The sequence below is a fragment of the Cetorhinus maximus genome, chromosome 6 (genome assembly GCF_964194155.1).
Source record: "Cetorhinus maximus chromosome 6, sCetMax3.hap1.1, whole genome shotgun sequence".
Classification (NCBI taxonomy): Eukaryota; Metazoa; Chordata; class Chondrichthyes; order Lamniformes; family Cetorhinidae; genus Cetorhinus; species Cetorhinus maximus.
The window spans coordinates 70,767,146-70,795,000 of record NC_135884.1 but is presented as its reverse complement, the minus strand read 5'-3'; the positions used below and the strand labels follow the sequence as shown (position 1 = coordinate 70,795,000).

The following is a 27,855-nucleotide window of genomic DNA, read 5'->3' as shown; positions in this document are numbered from 1 at the left end:
ACCCACCGCAAATGTAATGCCTCCTGGCGTAACTATCTTGCAGCACCTCCTCTCTCTTTCCTCCAATTCTCCAAGCTTCAAGTCTTGCAGGCTCCAGGCCCCTGCAGCCCCGGCAACAATACCAGCAGTAGGCTTCTAGTGTCCCTTGGGCTGCAGCAAAGCCAGAGCAGCTTGTAAAAGTCCAGAGGAGTATATTGGAAAAAGCAATAGTAACAGCAGGGTGTACCTCTCCAAGTAGCAACAGCAACAGCCACAGCCAGTGCACAGCAACAGCTCCCACTCCGGTAGGAACAAGCTGCACCTGAGCCCAATCAGGAAGCACAGCCTGGGCATGGGTATTAATCAATTGTACATAATGTTCACTATTGTAAATAAACTCCCATGAATGTCTCCCTGCCTATGGCTCTTTGTTCAGATGATCAGTGTTCATGTCACTCAGATATGAAACCTTTCTGCACAAGGTAAAGGCAGGTGTCTCAGTCCAGGGTCTCTTCCCTGTGCTCTGTGCTGCATTCAGATCAAAGTGATGGTCCAGCCTCACACTCCCTGGACACATTAGTGATGCCTGCACTTCGATGGTGCTTGTCATTGCTGCCAGAATGTCGTGGGCAGGCGTCAAAGAGTTCTCTCATTCTCTCTCTCAGCATTTTAAAGGTGGGGCTGGCCCCCATCTCTTCAACATCTGTGATCACTGATGCTGTGCTCCTAAAGGGCTCAGAATGTGGACAAAGGATCAGATGCTTTTAAAGTTCCATGGCTGTGTCTGTATGATTTGACCCTGATCACAGAGCACAAGTGAGCTGCCCTCGGCCATACAGGAGTCAGACATTCTCAAAGATCTATATGAAGATCTATAGATTATCCTCGCTGCATGTCATCATCATCCTCCTCCAATCGAGGGACTATTAGGGCCTCCACTGCGCCTCCATGACAGGAGCATTATCACAGAGGGTACTTGCGCTGCCATAAGCCAGACTGGATTCAAACATTCAGAGATGCAATGTGATGACCTATGCAGTCTCCTCACTGCATGTTGTCATCATCCTCCACAAATCTAGTAGCTATGAGGGCCTCCTGAGTGTGCCTGCCTCGTCTGGCAAGTGTGAAGGCCTCATCACCGTCATCGTCACCTTTGTGGACCTCCTCACCCTCATCACCATCGACATCCTCCTCATCAGAGGAGACCTCCAGCTCCTGCATCTCCTCATCCAGCCAGCTTCTCACCCCGTTGCAGCGCCAAGTTGTAAAGGGCGCAGCAGGCGCCAATAATGCATGACACCCTCTGTGGATTATATTGCAGGTCTCCATCAGACTGGTAAAACTGAAAGCATCAGAACCTCATTTTCAGCATCCCGATGGTTTGCTCCATCAAGTTGCAAGTTGCAGCATGAGCCTTGTTATATCTTCGCTCTGCTGCAGTCTGAGGCCGCCGCACGGGTGTCATCAGCCACATCCTCTGCAGGTTGTCCTTGTCCCTTAGCAGCCAACCCTGCAGCCTCTGCAGACCCTTGAAGATGTCAAGGATCTGTGACCGACTGAGAATGTAGGAGTCGTGGACACTGCCTGGAAATTGTGAGGCGGGCGATGGCATAGTGGTATTATTGCTGGACTCGAGATTCAGGGGACCCAGGTTCAAATCTTGCCATAGGATTTGAATTCAATAAAAATCTGGAATTAAAAAAAGTCTAATGATGATCATGAAACCATTGTCAATTGTTGTTATAAAAAACGCATCTGATTTACTAATGTCCATTAGGGAAAGAAATCTGCCATCCTTACCTGGTCTGGCCTACAAGTGACTCCAGACCCACAGCAATGCCCTCTGAAATGGCTGAGCAAGCCACTCAGTTGTATCAATCTGCGACAAAGCCTCAAAAAAGGAATGGAACTGGACAGACTCCCGGTATCAACTTAGGCAACGGCAAACTCAGTTCTGTCGACCCTGCAAAGTCTTCCTTACTAATGTTTGGAGGCTAATGCCAAAATTGGGAGAGCTGTCTCACAGACGAGTCAAGCAATAGCCTTACATTGCCATCCTCATGGGATCATGTCCCAGACACCACCATCACCATCCCTGGGTATGTCCTGTCCCCCCAGCAGAGGTAGCGGCACAGCGGTATACAGTCAGGAGGGAGTTGCCCTGGGAGTCAACATCAATTCCGGACCCCATGAAGTCTCATGGCATCAGGTCAAACATGGGCAAGGAAACCTCCTACTGATTGCCATGAACTGCACTCCCTCAGCTGATGATTCAGTGTTCCTCCATGTTGAGCACCACTTGGAGGAAGCACTGAGGGTGGCAAGGGCACAGAATATACTCTGGGGGTGGGGGTGGGGGAGGGTCTTGGTAAAACCAGTACTGACCGAGCTGGCCAAGTCCTAAAGGGCATAGCTGCTAGGCTGGGTATGTGGCAGGTGGTAAGGGAACCAACAAGAGGGAAAAACACGCTTGACCTCATCCTCAGCAATCTGCCTGCCACAGATGCATCTGTGTATGACAGTATCGGTAGGAGTGACCACCCTACAGTTGTTGTGGAGACGAAATCCCGCTTTCACATGAAAATAAATGGGATCGTGTTGTGTGGCACAACCACTATGCCAAATGGGATAGATTTTGAACAGATTCTAGCCACTCAAGACTGGGCATCCATGAGGCGCTGTGGGCCATCAGCAGCAGCAGAATTGTACTCGAACACAATCTGTAACCTCATGGCCGGCATATCACCCACTCAGCAATTACCATCAAGCTGGGGATCAACCCTAGTTCAATGAAGGGTGCAGGAGGGCGTGCCAGGTATACCTAAAAATGAGGTGTCAACCTGGTGAAGCTATAACACAGGGCCACTTGCATACCAAACAGCATAAGCAGCAAGTGGTAGAACTAAGCGGTCCCACAACTAACGAATCAGATCTAAGCTCTGAAGTCCTGCCAAATACAGTCATGAATTAAACAATTAATTCACAATTAAACAACTCACTGGAGCAGGAGGCTCCACAAATATCCCCATCCTCAAAGATGGAGGGGCCCAGCACATCAGTGCAAAAGATAAGGCTGAAGCATTTTCTACAATCTTCAGCCAGAAGTGCCGAGTGAGTGATCCATCTCAGCCTCCACCAGAGGTTCCCAGCATCATAGATGCCAGTCTTCAGCCAATTCAATTCACTCCACAAGAAACGACTGATGGTACTGAATAGTGCAAAGGCTACAGGCCCTGACAATATTCCGGCAATAGTACTGAAGACTTGAACTCCACACCTTGCCGTACCCCTAGCCAAATTGTTCCAGTACAGCTACAACACTGGCATCTACCTGGCTATGTGGGAAATAGCCCAGATATGTCCTGTCCACAAAAAGCTGAACAAATCCAACCGGATCAATTGCCGCCCCATCAGTCTAATCTCGATCTTCAGTAAAGTAATGGAAGGAGTCTTCAACAGTGATATCAAGCGGCACTTGCTTAGCAATAACCTGCTCACTGATGTCCAGTTTGGGCTCCGCCAGGGCCACTCAGCTCCTGACCTCATTACAGCCTTGGCTCAAACATGGACAAAAGAAGTGAACTCTAGAAATGAGATGAAAGTGACTGCCCTTGACATCGAGGTTGCATTTGACCAAGTGGGGCATGGAGGAGACCTAGCAAAACTGCAGTCAGTGGGAATCAGGGGGAAAATTCTCTGCTGGTTGGAGTCATACCTAACACAAAGGAAGATGGTTGTGGTTGTTGGAGGTCAGTCATCTCAGCTCCAGGACATCACTGCAGGAATTCCTCAGGATAGTGCCCCCGGCCTAACCATCTTCAGCTGCTTCATCAATGATCTTCCTTCCATCATAAGGTTAGGAATGGGAATATTCGCTGATGATTGCACAATGTTCAGCACCATTTGCCATGTACATTTTTATAAATATATATCCTTATTGTAATTTCTTACTTTTGAGCTGGACTTTTTGGATGATGGCAGATTTTCCGCCTGTGAGTTATCATCTGTGAGTCTCCAGAACAAAAGAATTCACTTCTCAGTTTTGGGAATGTCACACCTCGTTATGTGCAAGGAGCTTCTGCCAGACCGCCTGGTGACTGCAAAGCCCAACTTCATATACTGAAGCAGTCCATGTCCAAATGCAGCAAGACCTGGACAATATCCAGGCTTGGGCTGACAAGTAGCAAGTAACATTCACACCACACAAGTGCCAGGCAATGACCATCTCCAACAAGAGAGAATCTAACCCTCGCCCCTTGTCGTTGAATGGCATTACCATTGAATCCCCCATTACCAACAAACTGGGGGCTACCATTGACAAGAAACTGAACTGGACTAGCCATATAAATACTGTGGCTACACGAGCAGTTTGGAGGCTATGAGTCCTGCAACATGTAACTCACCTCCTGACTCCCCAAAGCCTGTCCAACATCTAATCCAATGTTGTCAAATGCAAATAGCTTTCCGGTAGCTCCCTTTGAAGTTGGGCTTTGCAGTCACCAGGTGGTCTGGTAGAAGCTCCTTACACATAATGAGGTGTGACATTCCCGAAACTGAGAAGTGAATTCTTTTGTTCTGGAGACTCATAAGTGATAACTCACAGGCGGAAAATCTGCCATCATCCGAAAAGTTCGGTTCAAAAGTAAGAAATTACAATAAGGATATATATTTATAAAAATGTACATGGCTAGGTTCTGTTCCATGACAATGTATTCACCTACATCCTCCACCAGCTCAGATACATGCATCTCAGTGGGGCCTCATTATAGAGTAGGCTCGAGTTCACAACCTGATCACCATCTCACGGACATTTGCCCACAGCAGGTGAAGGCAGTGCTAGCCGAGGTCTCTGACACTCGGAAGACTGCTGGAGATCAAGCCCCCGCAGAATCTGAGTCCAATGATGGACCTCTGCAATCAGTCATGAGAGAAAAGTTAGAGAAGCAGGGACAGACAGGAGAACATCAGATAGGGTTATCAGAGGCTGTCAGCAGACTGGAATGAAGGATGGAGGAGTCCGTCCACGTTCTGTCTGATGTCGTGGCTCTGGCATGCGAGTGCATCGAAGTCTGCATGGCTGCCGCCATGGAAACCCAAGCCCAGCAGAATTCACAGTTTCTGCTGGATTTGTGCTCAGACCTGTACTCAATCACTCTTGCCTTGGGTGCATTCCAGCAGTGGTTAGGTGAGAGGGGGATGGGGCACCTCGACCTCCCGCCAGGTGCCCCTACTTCTCAAGGAGTCTGGGAGGGCCCCTTGTGCATCTAAAGGGAGGAGGAGCCCCAGCCAGACACCCCAGGGCCATCCACCCAAGAGTGGGCAAGGGTGTCCTGCTGCTCCAAATCCCCTCTTCCTGTGACCTCATCAATTCCAGCAAGTCAGGCCGAGGAGGGTGTACCTGTTTTGGAGCTAGTGCACCCTCATGTTGGAGCATGTGACCTCATGAGAATTCTCTATCAAGATGTGGCCTCAGCTGTAATCATGCGTGAGAGCTGGCATTTGGAGAGATAGTGCTGTCTGGATGTATGACTAATATTTTTCGTCTTAGAGCCACCTTGCTAAGCTGCTGTCATGCTGGCATGAGTTCATGGAAGATTAGTGACTATCCTGATGTTGCCACACTGAAGTCTGTTCTTTCTGGGTGTTATAAGTATTTATCTCGGCCAATGTTGGAGGCGTAATTGCCTTTATTTTATGACTGTGAAGTTTTGGTAAAAGTATCATTCATTGTTGAGCACCATAGCCTTTAATGCCTCCCTGCAGTGTTATTTTGTTTCCGCTTTTAAGGCTGAACATTACTCCTTTATTGGTTTTCATCCTTTTCATGCATGAAGCCGAGCGATGGAAGTTAGTTCCACTCGGTGACATTTGAAATGTCTGCTAGATGGGCATGAGTGTGTGATGCCAGAGGTGATGAAGCCATCCAATTACCTGTGGAGGATGTTACTTTTCCCCTGAATGGCTGCCTAGCGTTGCCTGACAGAATCCCACTGTGGGGTCACAGAACACCAGTTGATATTGATTTCATTACATGGCTGTGCAATTGCTGACTTAGGGTTCATAGCAAGGATCGACCTTTGTGAAATGGGTAATGTCGATGACTATAATGGTATGCAAGCGATGTTCTAACTCATCTCCTGAGTGCTCTTCAGTATCTGTGAAGGAACTAAGTTATCATTGTCAGCCATGTCAAAACTGGCTGGGCCACATCTCTCCCAAATGCCAAGGCATTGGCAGGATGTAAACTTGGCAGGCTTTCGACGAATGCATGGTAATGAGTGTTTGTCAATAATCACATGAGATTTCTGCTGAATCATTTTGTGAGTACAATGCTAGCACAACTCGCATCTTTGTGCCCATGCTGTCGTGTAACAGATCACTGCATCCTGATGTCTGATGGCATCTTGCGGCTCAGTATCAAGATGCAGCTTCAGCTGTAATCATGCATTTGGAGGGATCGTGCTGTCCGGATGTATGACTAATGTGTTTCGTCTTAGAGCCACCTTGCTAAGCTGCTGTCACATTGGCATGAGTGCATTGCTGTGCAATAGTGTTTCTGCCTCTTGAAGACTGCCATGGTCACTGACCTTTTTGGGCCATGGTTGAAAGGACTGCACTATGCTTATAGTTGCTTAAGGATGTGCACTAGAGTAATGCTTATTCAATTACACAGCAGCCACATATCCCCTAGGCTACTGCGCCTTCCCAGGATGACCCCATCATTGGGGTTAAAGATGACTTATGCTTACTCCATTATCATTTTAAGATTGATGACCTTTCATGAGATGTTGAAGATAATAATGAAGATCTTATTGTCTCCCCTGCATTGAAGCGTGAAGAGAACTGTGCTTGTTTCAATATTCCTCCTAGAATCTTGTAGCTATAAGGTTGTCACGTGCTCGTCTTCCGCATGTCATCCTCATGTGGCTTGTCTGAATCCTCACCCTCTTCAAATTCATCCCCTTCAACATCCTCCTCATCCAAGGAGAGGTGTAGCTCCTCCAAGTTTCTCTGTGGAAAAATATTTCCCTTTTGCAGCACTAGGTTGTGAAGGGCACAGCAAACAGGGAAGATGCGGGACACCCTCTATGGTGCATATTGGAGAGCCCGCCTGATTAGTCCAAATATCTGAAATGCATCTGAAGAGACCATAATCTGCTCTAATAAAGACCTTGTGGCTGAATGTGTAGAATTGTATTTCTCCTCAGATGCACTCTGTGAACGAAGAACGAGTATCATTAGCCATGTCTTTAGGAGGCACCTGTTATCACCAAGGAGCCAATCCTCTAAACGCCAAGGGCCCACAAAGATCTGAGGCACCTGCGAGTGACTTAAGATGTAAGAGTTGTGAGAGTTGCCTGAGTACCTAACACAAACATGCACGGCCTACTTTCTGTGTTCACAGATGAGCTGGATGTTTGGAGAGTGAAATCCTTTTCTATTGATGAATCTTACAGGCTACTGCCAGAGAGCTCTCAAGGCCACATGTACGCAATTGATGGCACTCTGCATTTGTGGAAAGCCTGAGATTAAAGTGAATCCCACAACTCTGGCAACCTGGCTTGCTTCAGCCATGGTGAACAGCACACAAGCTGCTGAACTGAGCTTTATTGAAAAGGGCATCAGTCACCTCACTTATGCATTGATGTGTCACCAATTGTGAGATTCTGCAGAGGTCTCCAGTGGAGCCATGGAAGGATCCACTGGCAAGAAATTTGAGTGTGGCGGTAACCTTAAGAGTATTTAACATTGGATGCCCTCCCAGTCCGTGTGGCCACAGAGAATGTGGCAAATATGAGCTGTCACATCCCGAGCAAAGGCATCTGCCACACTGTCTTTCAATGCAGCCCACACAGACTCCATGTATGGGCTGCATCTTCCATAGACACTTGGGGCGGAATCATCCATGCTCACTGACGTTGGGTGTGCTCAGCGGTGTGAGTGGACAATATGATGAGAAGGCCAAAAATCGGTTTCACGATGTCATGAAACCAGTTTTCAATCGTCCGCTCAGCCTGTCGATGGTGGGCCGTGTTTCCCACCATCAGACCTCGAGAACCTCATCGTAATACACCTGCCAGCCTGCCGGAATCATCCCCCCACTCTCGCCCACAGGATCATCTGCAGCCATATTGACATGCGTGGAGTTGGGCCTCTAGCTTATCTGCCCACTCAAGCAACGCAGAGGCATGAAAGTGCCACCAAATGCTCAGAGCTTTTTACCCCTTGGGCACAGACTGCAAACTAATCAGTGTTTTAGAAGACTGCAGAACAGTTGGTCAACTGGGCACAGTGTACAATCTCCTTGCTAAAGTTGGCTGTGCAGTAGTCACTGGTGGAGGTGCTCAGAGCCCCTTGCAATGTCATCATCCCGGTTTGGACCAATCTCCCCATGGTTCAAGCTAACAGTGTAGCCTTCCAGTGTGGGTTATGAGAATGACTGCACCTGAGCTGAGAGCACAGCATGCAGTCCAATGGGCAAAGCTGCCGCCAATCGGTCAGGTGGAGTGGGGCGGACATGGTTGGGATTTCGGGCAACCATGCAGCGTACTAAACTCTGGCCATCCAAGTGGTGGCCAGCACTCTCCAGGATGTGTTAAGGGGGTTCCGACTTAACCAAGAGAGCTTCTTGGTATACCCAAGCTAACCCACGCATCTCTCTCTCTTTCACCCTATCAGGAGCGTAGAGCCTGGTGAACTAGCTGTATGACTCATGGCGTACTGAGAGCAGAGACAATGGAGAAGAGAGTGATGGAGGCATCTGGCTGTGCAGAGGGAGGAAAAGCACCCTCAGGAAGAAAGAGCTGTTGGGGTTCCCGCACACGCTGCAGAAGGGACATAGCGAGCCGTCGTTGGTCGGTGCCTAGGTAGATCCAGGGTCTATAGATGCCATCTTTCATTCCTGCAGATGATCGAGAACCAGTGTCAATGAGGACTGTGCATGTCTAGGGAACTGGTCGGTCACATCTGCCAGCTACTGCGGGATTTGGCGCCACAGGGACATGGAGGGCATCCACTGTCAGTGGCCGTGAAAGTGACCACGGTGCTCAATTTTTACGCCAGTGGCTCCTTTCAGGGCTGCACTAGTGACATCTGCGGGGTATCACAAGCCTCCATCCACAACTGCATTCATGAGGTCACAGATGCCATCTTCGCATTTCACCTGGGACCAAGTGAGCCAGGATGCAAGAGCGATTAGATTTGCCCAGATCTCAGGTTTCCTGTAGGTGCAGGGTGCGATTGACTGGACTCACATGGCGCTCAGATCTCCGTTGCAACAAGGGGTCAACTATGTCAACCGCAAGGGCTTTAATTCACTCAATATGCAGCTGGTGTGTGTCTTCTTGAACTGCTGCAGTCCATGTGGTGCAGGTACACCCACAGTGCTGTTAGGGAGGGAGTTCCAGGATATTGACCCAGCGACAGTGAAAGAACAGCAATATATTTTCAAGTCAGAATGGTTAGTGACTTGGAGGGGAACTGCCAGGTGCTGGTGTTCCCATGTGTCTGCTGCCCTTGTCCTTCTAGATGCTGCTGGTCATGGGTTTGGAAGGTGCTGCCTAAGGAGCCTTGGTGAGATACTTCAGTGCATCTTGTAGATGGTACACACTATTGCCATGGTTCGTCGGTGGTGGAGGGAGTGAATGTTTGTGGATGGGGTGCCACTCAAGCGGGCTGCTTGGTCCTGGATGCTGTCAAGCTCCTTGAGTGTTGTTGGAACTGCACTCATCCAGGCAAGCGGAGAATATTCCATCACACACCTGACTTGTGCCTTGTAGATGGTGGACAGAATTTGGGGAGTCAGGAGGTGAGTTACCCGCTGCAGGATTCCTAGCCTCTGACATGCCCTTGAGGCCACAGTATTTATATGGCTAGGCCAGTTCAGTTTCTGGTCAATGGTAACCCCCAGGATGTTGACAGTGGGGAATTCAGCGATGGTAATGACATTGAACGTCAAGGACAATGGTTATATTCTCTCTTGTTGGAGATGGTCATTGCCTGCCTGGTACTTGTGTGGCACGAACATTATTTGTCACTTGTCAGCCCAAGCCAGGATATTGTCCAGGTCTTGCTGCATTTGGACATGGACCACTTCAGTATCTGAGGAGTCATGAATGGTGCTGAACATTGTGCAATTATCAGCGAACATCCCCACTTCTGACCTTATGATGGAAGGGAGTTCATTCATGAAGTAGCTGAAGATGGTTGGGCCAGGACATTACCCTGAGGAACTCCTGCAGTGATGTCCTGGAACTAAGATCATTAACCTCCAACAACCACAACCATCTTCCTTTGTGCTATGTGTGACTCCAACCAGTGAAGTGGTTTCCCCCTAATTCCCATTGACTTCAGTTTCGCTAGGGCTCCTTGATGCCACACTCGGTCATATGCTGCCTTGATGTCAAGGGCAGTCACTCTCATCTCACTTCTAGAGTTCACTTCTTTTGTCCATGTTTGAATCAAGGCTGTAATGAGGTCAGAAACTGAGTAACCCTGGCGGAAACCAAACTGGGCATCAGTGAGCAGATTATTGTTAAGCAAGTGCCTCTTGACAGTACCGTTGATGACCCCTTTCACTACTTTACTGATGATCGAGAGTAGACTGATGGGGCAATAATTGGCCAGGTTGAATTTATCCTGCATTTTGTGTACATACCTGGGCAATTTTCCACATTATCAGGTAAATGCCAGCATTGTAGCTGTACTGGAACAGCTTGGCTAGGGGCGTGGCAAGGTCTGGAACACAAGTCTTCAATACTATTGCCAGAATATTGTCAGGGCTCATAGCCTTTGCAGTATCCAGTGCCTTCAACTGTTTCTTGATATCACGTGGAGTGAATCGAATTGGCTGAAGACTGCCATCTGTGATGCTGGGAACCTCCAGTGGAGGCCCTGATGGACCATCCACTTGGCACTTCTGGCTGAAGTTTGTTGCGAATGCTTTAGCCTTATCTTTTGCACTGATGTGCTGGGCTCCTCCATCATTGAGGATGGGGATATTTGTGGCGCCCGCTCCTCCAGTGAGTTGTTTAATTGTGCACCACCATTCACAACTGTATTTGGCCGAACTGCAGAGCTTAGATCTGATCTATTGGTTGTGGAATCGCTTAGCTCTATCACTTGTTGCTTATGCTGTTTGACACGCAAGTAGACCTGTGTTGCAGCTTCACTGGGTTGACACCTCATTTTCAGGTGTGCCTGGAGCTGCTCCTGGCATGCCCTCCTGCACTCTTCATTGAACCAGGGTTGATCGCCTGGCTTGATAGTAATGGTAGAGTGGGGGATATGCCGGGCGATGAAGTTACAGATTGTGGTTGATTATAGCTCTGCAGCTGCTGATGGCCCACAGCACCTCATGGTTGCCCAGCCTTGAGTTGCTAGATCTGTTCGATATCTATCTCATATAGCATGGTGGTAGTGCCACAGCACATGATGGAGGGTATCCTCAGTGTGAAGACGGGACTTTGTCTCAACAAGCACCAGGCGCTGGTCACTCTTACTGATACTGTCATGAAAAGATGCATCTGTGGCAGGCAGGTTGGTGAGGATGAGGTCAAGTATGCTTTTCCCTCACCACCTGCCACAGACCCAACCAAGCAGCTATGCCCTTTAGGACTCTGCCAGCTTAGTATTTGGTGGTGCTACCGAGCCACTCTTGATGGACATTGAAGTCACCCATCCAGAGTACATTCTGCGCCCTTGCCACCCTCAGTGCTTCCTCATGGTGTTCAACATGAGGGTGGAGGCGTGGGTGGCATGTTTGACCTGATGCCATCAAACTGTAGTTGATGTTGAGGACTCCCAGGACAACATCCTCCTGACTGTATACTGTCCCACCAACTCTGCTGGGGGGACAGAACATACCAGGGATGGTGATGGTGGTGTCTGGGATATGATACTTTCTGTGAGTACAGCTGACACAAGCCACCAGATGTTAGTAAGGAGGTCTTTGTCATTTCCAGTGCCTAGGTGAATGCTGGGCGGTCTATTCGGTTTTGTTAGCTTTGTAACAGTTTAATACAACTGAGTAGCTTGCTAGGCCATTCCAAAGGCTATTTAAGAGTCAACCACATTACTGCAGACCTGGAGTCACATATCAGCCAGATCAGGACAGTATATTGCCTTCCACACAATGGTTTCCTGGTCATCATTCAACTTTTAATTCTAGATTTTTAATTGAATTCAAATTCCACCTGCCAAGGTGGGTTTCAAACCCAAGGCCCCAGAGCATTACCCTGGGTCTCTGGATTACCAGTCCAGTGACAATACCACTACACCACCGCCTCCCCACTATCATAAAGTTCACTCATTGAAAATCACTGCAACTCCTCTGGAGTGGATTATTATGGCGAAGTGACAGCTTGATTTGTAATTTCCAAAGAGAAATCGTTAAAGTTAGCCCTCAATTTTTAGGTCTTAGAAACTTCCATTAAATGCAGTAATGCATTTTCCTCAGGCAAGGCTTCAGTAACCCTCAAAGAACCCTCATCATCAATATAACTACAATCAATATTCCTTTGTTTTTCTATATCATTACTGCTTGAAACATGAGGAGTGATTGGCACAATTTTTCTCCAAACTGCATGGAAAATAAGGAATGTTCTGTAGCAATATCCATCCCTCTTAGAGGTTGTTTGATTTTGTTTCTTTCACTCACACATATAAACCAATCATATTAAAAACCAGAAAATTAACTGATCTTCATCCAGAATGCTTTTCCCAGTGTAGAATGCCCACCTGCAGTTCTATTACCAGGCACCACTTAATGGCCTGAAAGCTGTCACTATCTCATTTCTCAATTAATGCAAATCAGTTTCAAGACCTTTTTTTTATTTATTCATGGGCTGTGGGTATTCCTGGCAAGGTCAACATTTATTGCCCATCCCTAATCACTCTCAAGAATGTAATGGTGAGCATTGTTCCCTCTAATTTCTTTTAGAGTGCAGGCTGATTTATTTAAAGGGGCAGACTTGTGCGCAGGTACTTTGGCACATGAGTTTTTACGACAATCCAGTAGTTTCATGGTCACCATTACTGATACTAGCTTTCAATGCCAGATTTATTTCATGAACTGAATTTGAATTCCCCACCTGCCATGATGGCATTTGAACTCACATCTCCAGATTATCCAAGAAAGAGAACTTCCAAGGGAAAGACCCACCATCCATAGTTAACTAAAAAAGTTAAAGACAGTATCTATCTTAAAGAAAAAGCATATAGTTGTGCAATGACGGTCAGAAGATTGGACAGAATATAAAGAACAACAAAGAATGACAAAAATATTAATAAAGAGGGAAAAATCAGAGTATGAGAGAAAACTAGCTAGAAATATAAAGATGGATAGTAAGAGTTCCTATAGATATTTAAATAGGAAAGAGTTAACAAAGTGAGCATTGGTCCTATAGAAAGTGAGTCTGGGGAATTAATAATGGAAAATAAGCAGATGGCAGATGAATTGAACAGGTATTTTGCATCAGCCTTCACTATATAGAGGGTACAAGTAACATTCCAGAAATAGCTGCAAATCAGGAAATGGAAGGGAGGAACTCAGGAAAAATACAACCATCAGGGAAGTGGTGCTTAGCAAATTGTTGGAGCTGCAGGCTGACAAATCCCCGGGTCCTGATGGACTTCACCCTAAGGTCTTGAAAGAAGCGGCCAGTGAGATAGTTGATGCATTGGTTTTAATTTCCCAAAATTCCCTAGATTCAGGAAAGGTTCCATTAGATTGGAAAATAACAAATGTAACTCCTTTATTCAAAAAGGTAGGCAGACAGAAAGCAGGAAGCTACAGGCCAGTTAGCCTAACATCTGTCATAGGAAAAATGTTAGAAGCTATTATTAAAGATGTAATTGCAGGGCCCGTGGAAAAGTTCAAGGCACTCAGGCAGAGTCAACATGGTTTTGTGAGAGGGAAATCATGTTTAACCAATTTATTGGAGTTCTTTGAAGGAGTCGCATGTGCTGTGGATAAAGGGGAAACGATGGATGTATTGTACTTAGATCTCCAGAAGGCATTTGATAAGGTGCTACATAAAAGGTTATTGTGGAAAATAAAAGCTTATGGTGTAGAGCATTACATATTGGCATGGATAGAAGATTGGCTAGCTAACAGGAAACAGAGAATAGGCGTAAATGGGTCTTTTACTGTTTGGCAGGATGTGACAGGTGGTATGACACAGGGATCAGTGCTGGGCCCTCAACTTCTTACAATTTATTTCAATTTATTTATTTCAACTTGAATGAAGGGACCGAAGGTATGGTTGCTAAATTTGCTGATGACTCAAAGAAAGGTAGGAAAGTAAGGAGCCTACAAAGGGACAAAGATAGATTAAGTGAGTGGCCAAAGATCTGGCAAGTGGAGTATAATGTGGGCAAATGTGAAATTGTCCATTTTTGTAGGAAGAATAAAAAAGAAGCATATTATCTAAAAGGTGAGAGATTGCAGAGTTCTGAGATTCAGAGGGACCTGGGTGCTCTTGTGTATGAATCACAAAAGGCTTGTATGCATATTCAGCAAGTAATTGGGAAAGCTAATAGAATGTTATTGCATATTGCAAGGGGAATTGAATATAAAAATTGGGAGGTTATGCTTCAGTTGTACAGGACACTGGTGAGACCACATCTGGAGTACTGTGTATAGCATTGGTCTCCTTATTTAAGGAAGAATGTAAATGCATTAAAAGCAGTTCAGAGAAGGTTTACTAGACTAATACCAGGAATGGGCAGGTTGTGTTATGAGGAAAGGTTGGGCAGGCTTGGCTTGTATCCACTGGAGTTTAGAAGAGTAATTGAAACCTTGATTGAAACCTTTAAGATCCTGTTGGATCCAGTGCTCTTGGTTTGTCGGGGCTAAAGAATCTGGGTTGCACGCTTGTTTTGGGGTGACCGCATTGGTACAGAGACAGAGAACATCAGTAGATCGTTGGTAGAATAAACACATGCTGTTTATTTACAAACTAAACTCAGCAGCAACACTAGTGTGCCTACAAATCAAAACTCTGTCTTCACTCTTCAGTGTCTAACTCAGGATTCTCCCACAGAGGTAGCCCAAGCTACTCTGCTATTGAGTATTAAGATCATGTGATCTTACATTATAACTTGTCTTAAGGGTTTATTACACATCAGATTACTACATCCCTCCCACTTTACTGAAAAATACATTTTACATTTATTTCAATTTATCAAGTTATTTACACAGATCAATAATTTACAAAGTCAGTCTCTCTGGGGGTTACCTTATGCGTGTAGAACGTCTCAGCTCTACAGCTTCTGCAGTTTGATTTGGAACCTGCCTTACTGTAGTCATTTGAGCATCTGGTTCTTCAGTAGGTACCTGTAAATCTGTTTCTTCGACTCTTTCAGGTACTGTCGGCCTTTCGAACACATTTGTGCTCGGTTGAGTTCTTTCAACAGGAGATATTGATTCAGTCTCAAACACTGATGGAATCATTTCTGGGTATTTGGTTTCTCCTCTTATGTGATCCACATGTCTCCTTATTACTCGATCTTTGACTTTCACTTGGTAGGAAAGAGAAATAAGTTACAGCACTTACTAAACAACCATGTTGGTCCTTCTCTATAATTTTTCACAAATACTTTCTCTCCTACTTTAAACATTCTGTCCCGACTGTGACAGTCATGTCCAATTTTCTGACTTTCCTGCCTTCTTTCTACCTTCCCCCTCAAGTTTGGCATAGTTAAGATCAGTCTCGGTCGGAGAAGGCGCTTCATCAACAATTCCGCAGGTGTTACACCTGTTGCCGTATGAGGGGTGGTTCTAAAGTGGAAAAGAAACCGTGCTAATTTAGTCGCTATAGAATCTCCAGATAATTTCTTCATACCAGATTTGAAGATCTGAATTGCTCTCTCGGCGAGCCTATTTGAAGAAGGGTGGTATGGGGATGTTTTCACATGATCATTAGTGATGAGGTTTGTAAATTGTTTAAATTCAGCACTGATGAGTACTGTTCCATTGTCTGATACTGGCACTTCATGTAGTCCATTTATAGCGAAACTTTGTCGTAGCTTGTCTATTGTAATGGAGGATGTGGGCGACCTCACTTACATCACTGTCCATCCATTTTGAATGAGCGTCTACAGTAAGTAGAAACATTGTTCCCATAAAAGGTTCCACATAGTCAATGTGTACTCATACCCATGGCCTGCCTGGCCACTCCCAACGGAGCTGTTGCAGGTAATTTTTGTACTTGTTGACACTGCATACAACTTCTCACTAAGTTTTCTATTTCCCCATCCATTCCTGGCCACCAAATATAACTGCGTGCTATTACCTTCATTTTGGAAATTCCAGGATGTGCACTGTGAAGTTCAGATAACAATGGATTTTGCCCTTTTGGAGGAACAATCACTCGTGCTCCCCACAACAAAATACCTTCTTGGCTGGTTATCTCAGATTTTGTGTGGACCATTCCACCTGCCAGTTTAGCATATAAATCTTCAATTTTAGGTATTGGGTGTCTATCAAATTTTGCTACTTTATTGACTGTTAATTTGTAGTCCCCACATATTCGAATGCTTCGGTCAGGTTTGAGAATAGGTACAACTGGTGCTGCCTACTCTGAAAATTGTACTGGCTGTATCACTCCCATTTTTTCTAATCTGTCCAGTTTGGTGTCTACCTTTTCCCGTATTGCATAAGGTACCAGTCTTGCCTTCATGAATCTTCCTGTTGCCTCTGGATCTACATTAATTTTTGCTTGTAGACCCTCAATTTTTCCAAGTTCTTCCTTGAAAACTGAGGGATATTTTTGTCGTAGCTCTGATAGCCCTTTAGTTCTCAATTGGAAGATTTCAGTCCATTCCAATTTAAGTTCTTTCAGCCAGTTTCATCCGAGAAGACTAGGTCCCTCACCTGCTGTTACCATCAAGGGTAATTTCACTGTTTGACCTCCGAAGTGTACTGTGACATTGCCTTCTCCCATGTAAGTTTTTAATTTGACATCAGTTTCTTCCAAATTCAACTTACGTTCTCCATGATTCAGGCATTTAAAAGTATGCTCACCGATCACCGTAGTGACTGCTCTGGTATCCACCTCCACTTTGATAGGCTTTTCATTCACTCTCATGGTTACATAGATAGGCTCTGTTCTTCCTACCTTTAAATTATATAATGAATAGATATCAGCATCTACTACTTTAGGCTTTTCAACGCTGCTTATCTCATTGAGTTTTTGCTTTTGTCTGAAAGTGTACCTGATACTATCTTTACAATGTCTTATGAGGTGTCCATTTCGATGGCAGAAGAAACGTTAGATCTTTTAAAACTGTGATTCATTACAAGGTTGTCTGCTTCTACCTCTGTTACTATTATGCCATGTTTTTGCTGCTAAGTTATCCCTTTTAATTTGTCTGCTAGCGTTGGCTGCTTCCCGCTTCTGAACAAAGCTCTGTACTTTTGTGCTCTTTTTGGTTGAGGCTCCCCGCCCAATGTGGAGGACTGCACCTTTTTGCACTCCTCATATGGCTTCTGAGTCTCGCACTGCACCTTCCATTGCCAGAGCAATTCCCAATCCCTTCTGAAAATCTAACTTTGTTTCAGCCAGTAATCTCTTCTGAATCGCATTTTCGTTTATACCGCACATCAAACGATTTCTAAGCATATCATTGATAGATGTACCAAACTCGCAATATTCAGTTAATTGCTTCAGACTTGCCACATAACAAGCAACTGTCATACCCGCAGCTCTATTTCTTGAGTTAAATTTAAACTGTTGCATCGTCACCAACGGCTTCGGCTTGGGCTGGTTCTTTATGAGGTTCACTAAGCCATCAAAACTTTTCAGTCTGGGGCACTGAGCACCAACAGATTTTGAATTAATCTTACTCTCACACGTGGTCAGAGGAACACATGCCTCTTCTCCTCCCCCACCATGTCATTTGCCTGGAAGAAGAATAGTGAGACCAGTCGTCTGAGGTTGGATCGAAATCTTCCAAATTGTGGCATGCCCTAAGAGGATTACTTTGACGATCAAGAAGGAAATTTTCTTTTACTAACAACTACCGTGCGAGGTATAGCCAGGTTTTGGTTCTTTTGATTTCCTTCATTCTTCCTCACTTTTTATCTCATTTTTTCCGTGGTTTTTCATGCTTTTAGTCTCATCGCGAGTTTGTTGGATCCAGTGCCCTTGGTTTCTTGGGACGAAAGGATCTGGGTTGCACGCTTGTTTCAGGGTGACCGAGTTGGTACAGAGACAGAGAACATCAGTAGATCGTTGTTAGAATAAACACATGCTGTTTATTTACAAATTAAACTCAGCAGCTACATTTGCGTGCTTACAACTCAAAACTCTGTCTTCACTCTTCAGTGTCTAACGCAAGACACTCCCATAGAGGTAGCACACGCTACTCTGCTACTGGGGATAAAGATCATGTGATCTTACATTACAATACTTCTCTTAAAGGTATATTACACATCAGATTACTACAGATCCTGAGGGGTCTTGACAGGGTGGACGTGGAGAGGATGGTTCCTCTTTTGGAAGAATCTAGAAATAGGGTCACTGTTTAAAATAAGGAAGTGCCCATTTAAGACAGAGATGAGAATTTTTTTCTCTCAGAGGGTAGTGAATCTTTGGAACTCCCTTCCTCAAAATGCAGTGAAAGCAGAGTCTTTGAATATTTTGAAGACAGAGGTAGATAGATTCCTGATTAACAAGGGGGTGAAATATTATTGGGGTTAAGCAGAAGGTTACAATCACATCAGCAATGATCTTATTGAATGGCTGAGCAGATTTGAGGCGCTGAGTGGCCTAATTCATATGTTCGTATCAGTCTGCGTTTCTGGATTACTAGTCCAGTGGCATAAACACTATGATGCCATCCTGAATTGCCTTCTAGAGGTGTCATTAAGCATAGAATTTTTTAATCTGATCATTTCTGTAATGTTATCATTGACTGCATTACATGCTCAAATAATGCAATAATTTCTGACAGTTTGCAGTGAAGCATGGTGCACTTTCATGTGTCTCTATAGTGCTGAGCTTTATGGCTGAGTATATAACAACTACTGCTGAGCTTCAGTTCACTGCCATTCGGTTAATCTTGCATTACAGTGAGAAATCTCTTAACCTTGGTTTCGGTGTTTGTGTGAAATGGTGGATTGGGCTTTTGTGGAAGTCTTTGACAGTCCTAATGTTTGTGAGAAATGATTTCTAATCTTTCTTATTTTCCTTGTGTTTTTTATTAACAGGTGCAATAATGAAAATGAGTGGTATCAAATCCATGAAAATATAATTCGCAAATCTAGCAACAAATACACTGCTGCCAGCACAAATTACGGTAAATCTCTGCATCCTATTTAAACTCTTGACTCATATGTGAAAATCATTTTTTGAGACTTTTCTGCCCCAAACCTGAGCCCTCGATCAGTAAATTATTGTCCTGTGTGCATAGGAGAAATGCTATTATTCCCATTGTACTTCTATATCATACTTTATATTTAGATTGCAGCCTCCCTTTAACAAGCATCATTATAACTTATAACTGGTTTTCAAAAATACCCAAGCCATTCCCTATCTCAAGTTTTGCAAGTTGTTGATGGTGAAAAATTTTGTTGCAGTAACTCTACCACCGCTATAATTGCTCAACAGTCCATGGTCCTCTTCGATAATTACACTCACCAGTTTAAGCAAGTTGAACCAATAAATAATGTAGTGCTGAAGGAGGCTCCATCTCTCAAGGGAGACAGTCACCTCTCATTTGTCAGATGATAGGCCCTAAGATCTGCGCCAACTGTCTGGGTGGGCACCCTGTGCCAGTGGCACTGAAGGTCATGGCTGCCCTCAACCTCTATGCCTCTGGCTCTTTCCAGGGGTCGGTGGGTGATCTTTGTGGAGTCTCCCAATCAGCTGTCCACACTTGTGTCAAGCAGGTGACAAACACTCTGTTCAGGCATGCATTGACTTTTACCCACTACTGCTGGGATGAGGCCAGCCAGACAGAGCGAGCCAGAGGCTTTGCAGCGATTGCTGGCTTCCCCCACGTCCAGGGTGCAATCGACTGCACACATGTGGCCATCAAGGCGCCAGCGGGTGAGCCCAGTGCCTTCGTCAACAGGAAGGGATTCCACTCCTTGAACGTGCAGATAGTGTGTGATCACAAGATGCAGATTCTGCAAGTCTGTGCAAGGTACCCAGGCAGCTCCGATGATGCTTACATCCTCAGACACTCGCAGGTGCTGAGGCTCTTCAGTGCTTCAGCCCGGCTGAATGGATGGCTGCTGGGAGACAAGGCTATCCCCTCAGAAGGTGGCTCATGATGCCCCTCTGCCATCCAAGAACAGAGGCTGAGCAGCAGTACTATAGGAGCCATGCCTCCACAAGGGCTGTGGTAGAGAGAACCATAGGTCTTCTCAAGATGCGCTTCTGATGCCTGGCCTGTTCAGGGGGCGCACTCCAATACCCCCCAGATCGTGTGTCGCTGATAGTGATTGCATGCTGCCCTCTCCACAATCTGGCGCTGGAAAGGGGCGACGCAGTGGACGAAGAAGACATAGACGCAGTTGCTCTGGCTGCACATGATGAATCCAGTAGTGAGTCCTAGGATGAGCACACAGAGGAGAATGCTGAGGGGATAGACGCTGACCTGGGCATACTCCAGGGAGGCAGGGACACCTAGGAGGCTTTAATCCAACGAAGCTTCAGCTAGCTCACAACAGATGGACCTCCAACACAAGCCAGGGCTGCAGGGTCCATACTCAATACCTGAGTGCAAAATCTGCCTTGGTAGGAACATTAACTAAGGGCCTTGTCAATAAAGCTCAATGTCAAACAACTCACTCATAAAATCATGGGTTCCTGTCCAGCTGCAGAAGTAAGAAATCACCCTGAGCCATGCTCACATATCAAAATTTAATGATGTAACAAAAATGAAGTACAAAAAAATTAGAAAAGTGTTTTGCATCACACTGAGTGGTCATGAACTAATAGCAGGGCAACATAAAACCACCAGTGAGAAACCCATGGTGTGCTTAAGATGCCTTAAGTTTGCGGGTGCTACGTCTTGGTGCTCCCTCCTCGCTGGCACTGGCATCTGCGACAGCCTGCTCACTGTGCTGTCCTGTTGGCCTCAATGACCTTGGCGGGCCTCCTCTGGCCCATGGAGCCTTTGATGGCCCCACCTGGGAGGGAGCGGTCAGCTCCACAGCTGGCATCTCCCCAGTCGCCACAGCCTCATCGGATCCCACGGTCACTGGCAGAGGCTGCTGCCCTCATCTAGAGCACCCTGAGAGGAGCCCGCAGAGACGACAGGCAGCTCCTGCGCCGACGTGAAGTCACTTCGGACCTCCTTGCTCACTGTTGATGGATGGGCACAGAGCTGGGCTACTTGGTGCCCAAACCATCTCCCACACTGGCACTGACCAGCTGAGGTCAGTGCCGCTGTGAGGGCTTGCAGGTCCAAGTGCAACCCCAGGAGGCCCTGATTGTTCTCCTGGAGGAGCCTCTCCACGAGAGTCGCCACTCTCTCCATGGAGGAAGCACAGCGCTTGGCCACGAGGCTCATTGCGTCGGTGATGCTCCGTGTGGACTCCTCCAGCACGGGCACCATGCCACGCATAACCTTATGTATCTCCGCCAGATCCTCCCGCATACTGTGCTGCACTTCCAGCATTTGCTGCCTCACGGACGACTCCAGAGGCACATTATCAGCCACTGGCCGAGCTTGTGCCTGGTCCCCAGCAGTCCTCCGACTGCCAGTGCCATGGGCACCCTCTGTCTCCACCAGCACCTCAAGCAACTGTGAAGTGCCCTCACCGTTGTGCCCCGGGACACTAGCTGATCATCTAATTCCCACCGAGGTGCTAGTATCTGCACTGGTGCCTGCCTGGAAGAGGTGGCGTGATGCTGGTGAGTCCAATTGTTCAGCGCCCTTAGGAGTGAGAGGTGGCTCCTCTGCCTCCTCCTCCTGGCCCTGCTCCAGTGATTCTGAAAGGAAGAACAAGGACATTTGATTAGTTAAAGTGGAGACAATGTCAATGTTCATGCCTGTCCCCCAGATCAGAATGCTCTCATCTTTCCATAATCAATGGTCAACCCATGTTGCAAGCTTCAATCACTGAGCATTCAGCAGTGCCATGGCTGCTGGGTCACAGATGGTGACCTCAGTGCTCGGCAATCTTACCTCCCCATGGCACCCCAGCCTCATCGCCACCGGTGGACCTGGGCGCATGGAGCCTCTCCAGATCCATCACCTCCTGCTTGTATCTGGTCACAATGGCCAACTGGGTCTGGCCTCCTCCAGTCCGCATCTGCTCAGTGGCATTGTGTGCAGTTTCTCCTGAAAAGGAGGAAGAGCATTGATTAGTCCACCCTATACCTGGATTCCTATCGCATCCCTGCCACCCCAGCCAGAGTGGGACATTGCATGGCTCCAGTGCTTTGTCACCCCACAGCTGCCGCACACTCACACCAAGAAGCCAGGGCTGACCCCCACCCCTTTGCCCTCATGCTGCCCCCATCACATTTGGGACCACACGGTCTAACCTTGTAAAGCAAGGATGCACAAGCACGTGGAATGCCAAGGGCAGCAGATGGATTGAATGCCCCGCCAGCATGTCAGCACCCTGACTTTGACATGTTTCGCAGTTCCAGCACTGTGCCTAGGTGCAGATCCTTGAGGTTGCCACCAAAACCGTACTCTGGGTCAGTGTCACACATGCTGCAGGTGCAGAACCCATCTCAGCACTACCCTCTCAGGGTGAACTAGGCATGGGCAATATCTGCTGGCCCACCCAGCAAGGGAAACATGCCGTGAAGGATTCAATGCCGTAACTGCACTCAGAGTTGGGGGGGTGGGGGGGCTTGCGGGGAAAGCCTGCCTGCTGTGTTAAGTGACCACTGCCAACATGGTACTCACCCTTCCTGAGCCCAAGAGGTCGTTCAATCGCTTGCGGCACTGGACTCACGTGCGTCGGACCACATCATGGGAGCTGACTACCTCTACCACCTCCTCCCAGGCACATTTGGTTAGCTTGGGGGGGCTCGGCCTCCTGGTCCCTCGGAACGAGGACCTCCTGCCATGCTGCCACCTCCTCCTCTGACTTGGGAGGTTGACTGAAGCACATGAGCGAAGAGGTGGACAGAGACACATGACTGGGGGGGTGGGGGAGGAGGGGTGGTTCACTGGGGTGCAGGAGGGAAGGGTGGACAGAGGCACAGCACTGGGGGGAGTGAGGAACGAAGAGGGGGCATAAGTCTGATGAGGCAGTGTTGGATCTGTGTGCACCATATAGTTGCGGCTAGAAAGCAGAGGCAGTCTTAGGGCAGTGCGCATCATATATTCAGGGCCAGAACGCAGAGACAGTCCTGGGGCTGTGCACACCACGCTACAAGGCTGTGCCTGGCACTCATTTCCTGGTCCCAGTCCAGGGAGGGTGGGGCCTGTCCATCTTATGTCAGTCGTGCACAGAATGGTGTGCAGGGAGTGAGCAGTCCTCACACATCTCGGTCCTGGGGTTGGTGGCTTGGTATTGGGCTGCAGATGGCACAGTCACAGTCAGCGGGGACTTCTGCAGTCTGTAAATGGGGAGCTGGTCACTAAGAGGGGGGCACTCGATGGTCTCATGGAGGAGGAATCACGGTAGGTCACTGTGCATAGAGCCATAGCATAGTGCACTGTGCCAAGATTGAGAGGGATGAGGTCGACATGAGGCTTTGGGACATCAACAGTAAATGGTTCAGCAGGGAGGATGAGGATATCCAGGATTGGAGGGGGAGGCAGGATGATCAGAGGGAGAGAAACTTGCACATGATGCCCTCCCAGGAGACGATAGGAGAAACTTGGACGGTAACGCGGGGGTGGGGGCGGGGGGTGGGGGGTGGTGGCAGGCATTGGAAGCTGATCTCATAATAGAACTGGAGCAACACTATTTCGCCAACCGATCGAATGACGCAGTTAAAAAATAACCTAGGAAAAAAATTGCCAGGGGAGGAGTCTGAGGGCTTGTGGGAGGAATTGACTATTGCACTTTAGGGGCACCCTAATAATTTACACTTCAGGATGAGGAGAGCAAGGCTCAGCTGAGACGTGTTAGTAATACTCAAGTGCCAATTGAAGGATTTGGGCACCTTAACTCATGGTGTGCATTCTTGTAGGAATCCATAGCATCTTGGGCCCAAATGTTCATGAGGTTTGAATAACCATTTGTCCCTCTCATAGGAATGTGCAAAGGTCAAAAGGATCCAACTGTACAGGGTCAATGGTAAAAGCGCATATGCCAAAAACTCCAAACACACCTAAAGAATTACAGTCATTGCATTAGTGATAAATACATCAGAGAGGTCACTGATGCTCTATTCAGTAAGGCACACTATTACATCCAGCTCCCCCTGGATAAAGCCAGCCCGGCTGCCAGAGCAGTGGGATTTGCAGCGACTTCCGACTTCTCACTTGTTCAGGGTGCCAACAACTACACACATATGCCTTTAACAGCTCCCTGGCAGCAGCCATTACGATTCATCAATAGAAAAAGCTTCCACTCTCTCAACCTGCCACTTACCTGTTACCACCAAAAGCAGATTATGCAGGTGTGTGCAAGGTACCTTGGGAGCTCACACAACTCTTACATTTTGAGTCACTCTCAGGTACCACAGATCTTCGAGAGCCCTCAGCGCATCCAGGGTTGGTTCATCGGTGACAAAGGCTACTCCCAAAAGACGTCGCTAATGATGCCCATTTGGCGGCCACAGAGTGCTTCTGGGGATAGATGCAACAACATTGGCAACCTGAAGGTGCATTTCAGATGCCTAGACTAGTCGGGGGGTGATTTCCAATACTCTCCCCAGAGGATGTCCCATATCATCATGGTTTGCTGCACTCTACACAACCTGGCACTCCAAAGCGGAGATGAGTTGACATGAGAGATAGAGGAGTTGCACGTCTCCTTCAATGAGGAGGACACCGAGAGTGATGATTGGATGAGAGCGAGGATGTTGAGGCCCCAGAGGAAGAGACTATAGTACAGATCAGACATGGGAGACATGCCCATGATATCATTGTAGCCAGAAGGTTCCAGGACGATGAAGATGAATAGCTTGTATGAGACTCTTTCACCTGTGCTCTTCATGCAGGCTCAACATTAAAACCTTCTTTGCTGCCCTCATTATCTCACTGAAGGTCAGCAATCTCAGAATGACTAGTCACAATCTTGCGTGACGATGGCCTCATCCATGGAAGGCTAGGCAGCCTCTGGAGCATGTGGCTATTCTGTCATGGGATAAGAACTCCACCAGCAAACACCGTGAAGAAACTCAACATAGTGCAGTCTTTTCAAGCATCTCGCCAGCATTTTACTGCATATGGCAGCCTTCAAGAAGCAGGAGCAGTACTTGCAAACCTCAGTGTACTCAAGGCAGTTTGTCTGGAGCATTGCAAGGCGCCTCAAGGAGGACAAGCATCTGTCACTGGTTCTCGCATGAATGTCTGAGATCTGATCTGAATCTGGACTGCAGCATATTTCCACAGGCCACCCCTCATGCAAGAATAATGTTCTGCCCTCATCCTCATACTGAGTCCCTAGGTTGAAATCACTCTTCAGGATGCAGTGATCTATCAGTCTCAGTCATGGATGTGAGCCTGCAAGTCAGGTCACCTTTGTGTGCACAACTGGAGCTTCAGCAGCACCATCATCTGATCATTGACAAGCATTCATGACCCAACCTTCGTATGGAGCTTCACAAGTTCCCATCCTACACTGCCTTGGCATCTGTGGCGCAGAAAATGTCAACACTGCATTTGGGCATTATTTAGTAACTTTGTCGATACATCAGATGTAGTGGAGCTTCACTCTGATCCCATTTGAGCTCTCCACATTTTCACTCCAGTAATTTTAGATAAACACAAGGAAACCTGGCACACTGATGGCATTGTGATGATCAGATAACCATGCCAATTGCCCATCAGAGAGCTGGCTCAGGGATTATGTCAAGCCATGCTAGCCAGACCTTCAGGTCCAGAGCAGCGCACTCCAATTTAATAGTCTGGCATCATGAGCCTAGACACGCACCTCTGATGTCACGTAGTCAGTGCCATCTAGTAGACATTTCAGGAGTAACCAAGTGCTAGCTAGGTCCATAACTCTGCACCATGTAGGTGGCGAATAGGAACTACGGTAGGGATGATGTCTAGCTGTACATGCAGTCACAACAACATGCTACAGGCCGCCAAAAATCGTCTAAAATTCCTGACTATTACTTGAAATGTAACCCACAATCAAGCCTGACAGATATTACATGGAGGTCATTGAAAGATGCACCAAGTTAGATTGACTCCAATGTGGGTTGCCATTAACACCTATAAGATCCACACAGACCAGTCTTCAATGCAAAAGCATCAAGAGAAGAAAGTAAACTGCAAAATCTATACTCATGAGGCCACATGATATGATCCTCTGACGCAAGTCTAAGATATGCATTGCCCAACCACCATGTTGATAAAGCAGGAGACTTTGCCCATGTCACTGTTGTGGACAGAAAGGTGACTCACTGTACTGAGATTGTGCAACACACCATACGCCTGAGGCACACCATGGAAAATCGGCGAGGACGGGGGGTACTCCTGTTACATTTGTTTCACTTCAGAGCATTGCATCATATAGAAGACCCATTCATTAGATGAGAATTTCTAAGAAGCAAAATATATTTGCAGAAGCGCAAAGTATATACAGTGAGTGAACACCTGTGCCACCTTTGTGCTGTCAATATTTCTTAATCTTTCTTACCCTGCCGCTAAGTCTAGGTTCTTCCCAGAAATCTGCAGCAAAGGTGGATGCAGCTTGCTGATTGCTATCCCCTCTTGTCTATGATGACCTTAGCGGGCATCCTCTGGAGGGCCGAGGCCTGGAGGGCCCCCCCCTGCTTTAGGTCTCCTGCTCAAGGGCAGGTGCACCCTCCTCAGCCTGAGCAGCTGGAGTTGCTGGGCTCACAGGCAGGCGGCACTTGGAGCAGCTGGACAGCCCAGGAGAGTCCTGGGCAGATTAGCCCGGGGTGTCCAGCTGGTGCTCGTCCTCCCTGTGGGTGCCCAAGGGCCCCTCTCTGTCTCACTGAGGAGAAAGGGCTCCTGGGGGGAAGATTGAGGTGCTCTATCCCCCTCTCGTCTAGCCATTCTTAGATCCACTCATGGCTATAGTGATGGTGTGCAGGTCCAAGCACATATCTGGCACAAACTGCTGGACCAAGATCTCCATAGCAGTCACCACCCTCCCAATGGTGACCTCGATGCACTGGCATGTCGGTGCCACAACATCAGTCTGAACAAGGACGGACTCCTCCATCCTCCATCTAATCTGATGACAGCCTCTGATAACTATTTCTGCTGTGCCTCTTCCTGTCCTTGGAGTTCCAACAACTCTCTGAGGGCCCATCCCAGAGGCTCGGCATCAGACTTGGGCTTAACAGGAGCCTGGCCTCCCGCAGTCGTCCAAGTGTCGGTGACCTTGGCTGTCACTTCCTCCGTCTGCTGTGGACCCGAATCTATGCTGTGCTCACCACCAGATGGTGACCCCGAGTCTGCTCTAAAACTTGGTCCCACTGAGGTGTGAGTCTGCCCTGGCAGAGAGTGCAGGTGAACGCAGTGAGGGCTCAACATCTAGTGCGTCCTCAGGATCCTTATATGAAGTGGCCTGGAGGCTGGGATGATGGGCTGGCTTGTGGTGTGTATCCTCCTTTTCTTTCTGGTGGCTGTAATAGGGAGAAGAGATAATTAATGATTGGCTGGATAATCACCTACATTAAAGAGCACTCACTCTTTCGGCAGAATTGCAAAGACTAGTGGATGGGGCCTCACTGGCTTGTTGGGAGAGATCGATCTCACCTTCGGCACAAGAATGACCAGCTGTGCTGCCTACTCCTCAGAGGG

At 47.3% G+C, this 27,855-nt stretch overlaps 1 protein-coding gene across 1 annotated transcript in view; it reads left to right on the top strand.

The window, feature by feature from the left end:
- Positions 1 to 27,855, top strand: part of dock3 (dedicator of cytokinesis 3) — a 1,472,428-nt gene that overhangs the window by 958,612 nt on the left and 485,961 nt on the right. The window contains exon 13 of the mRNA XM_078543841.1: positions 19,193 to 19,281. Coding sequence (XP_078399967.1) covers positions 19,193 to 19,281 — 89 coding nt within the window. The remainder of the gene's footprint in view (positions 1 to 19,192; positions 19,282 to 27,855) is intronic.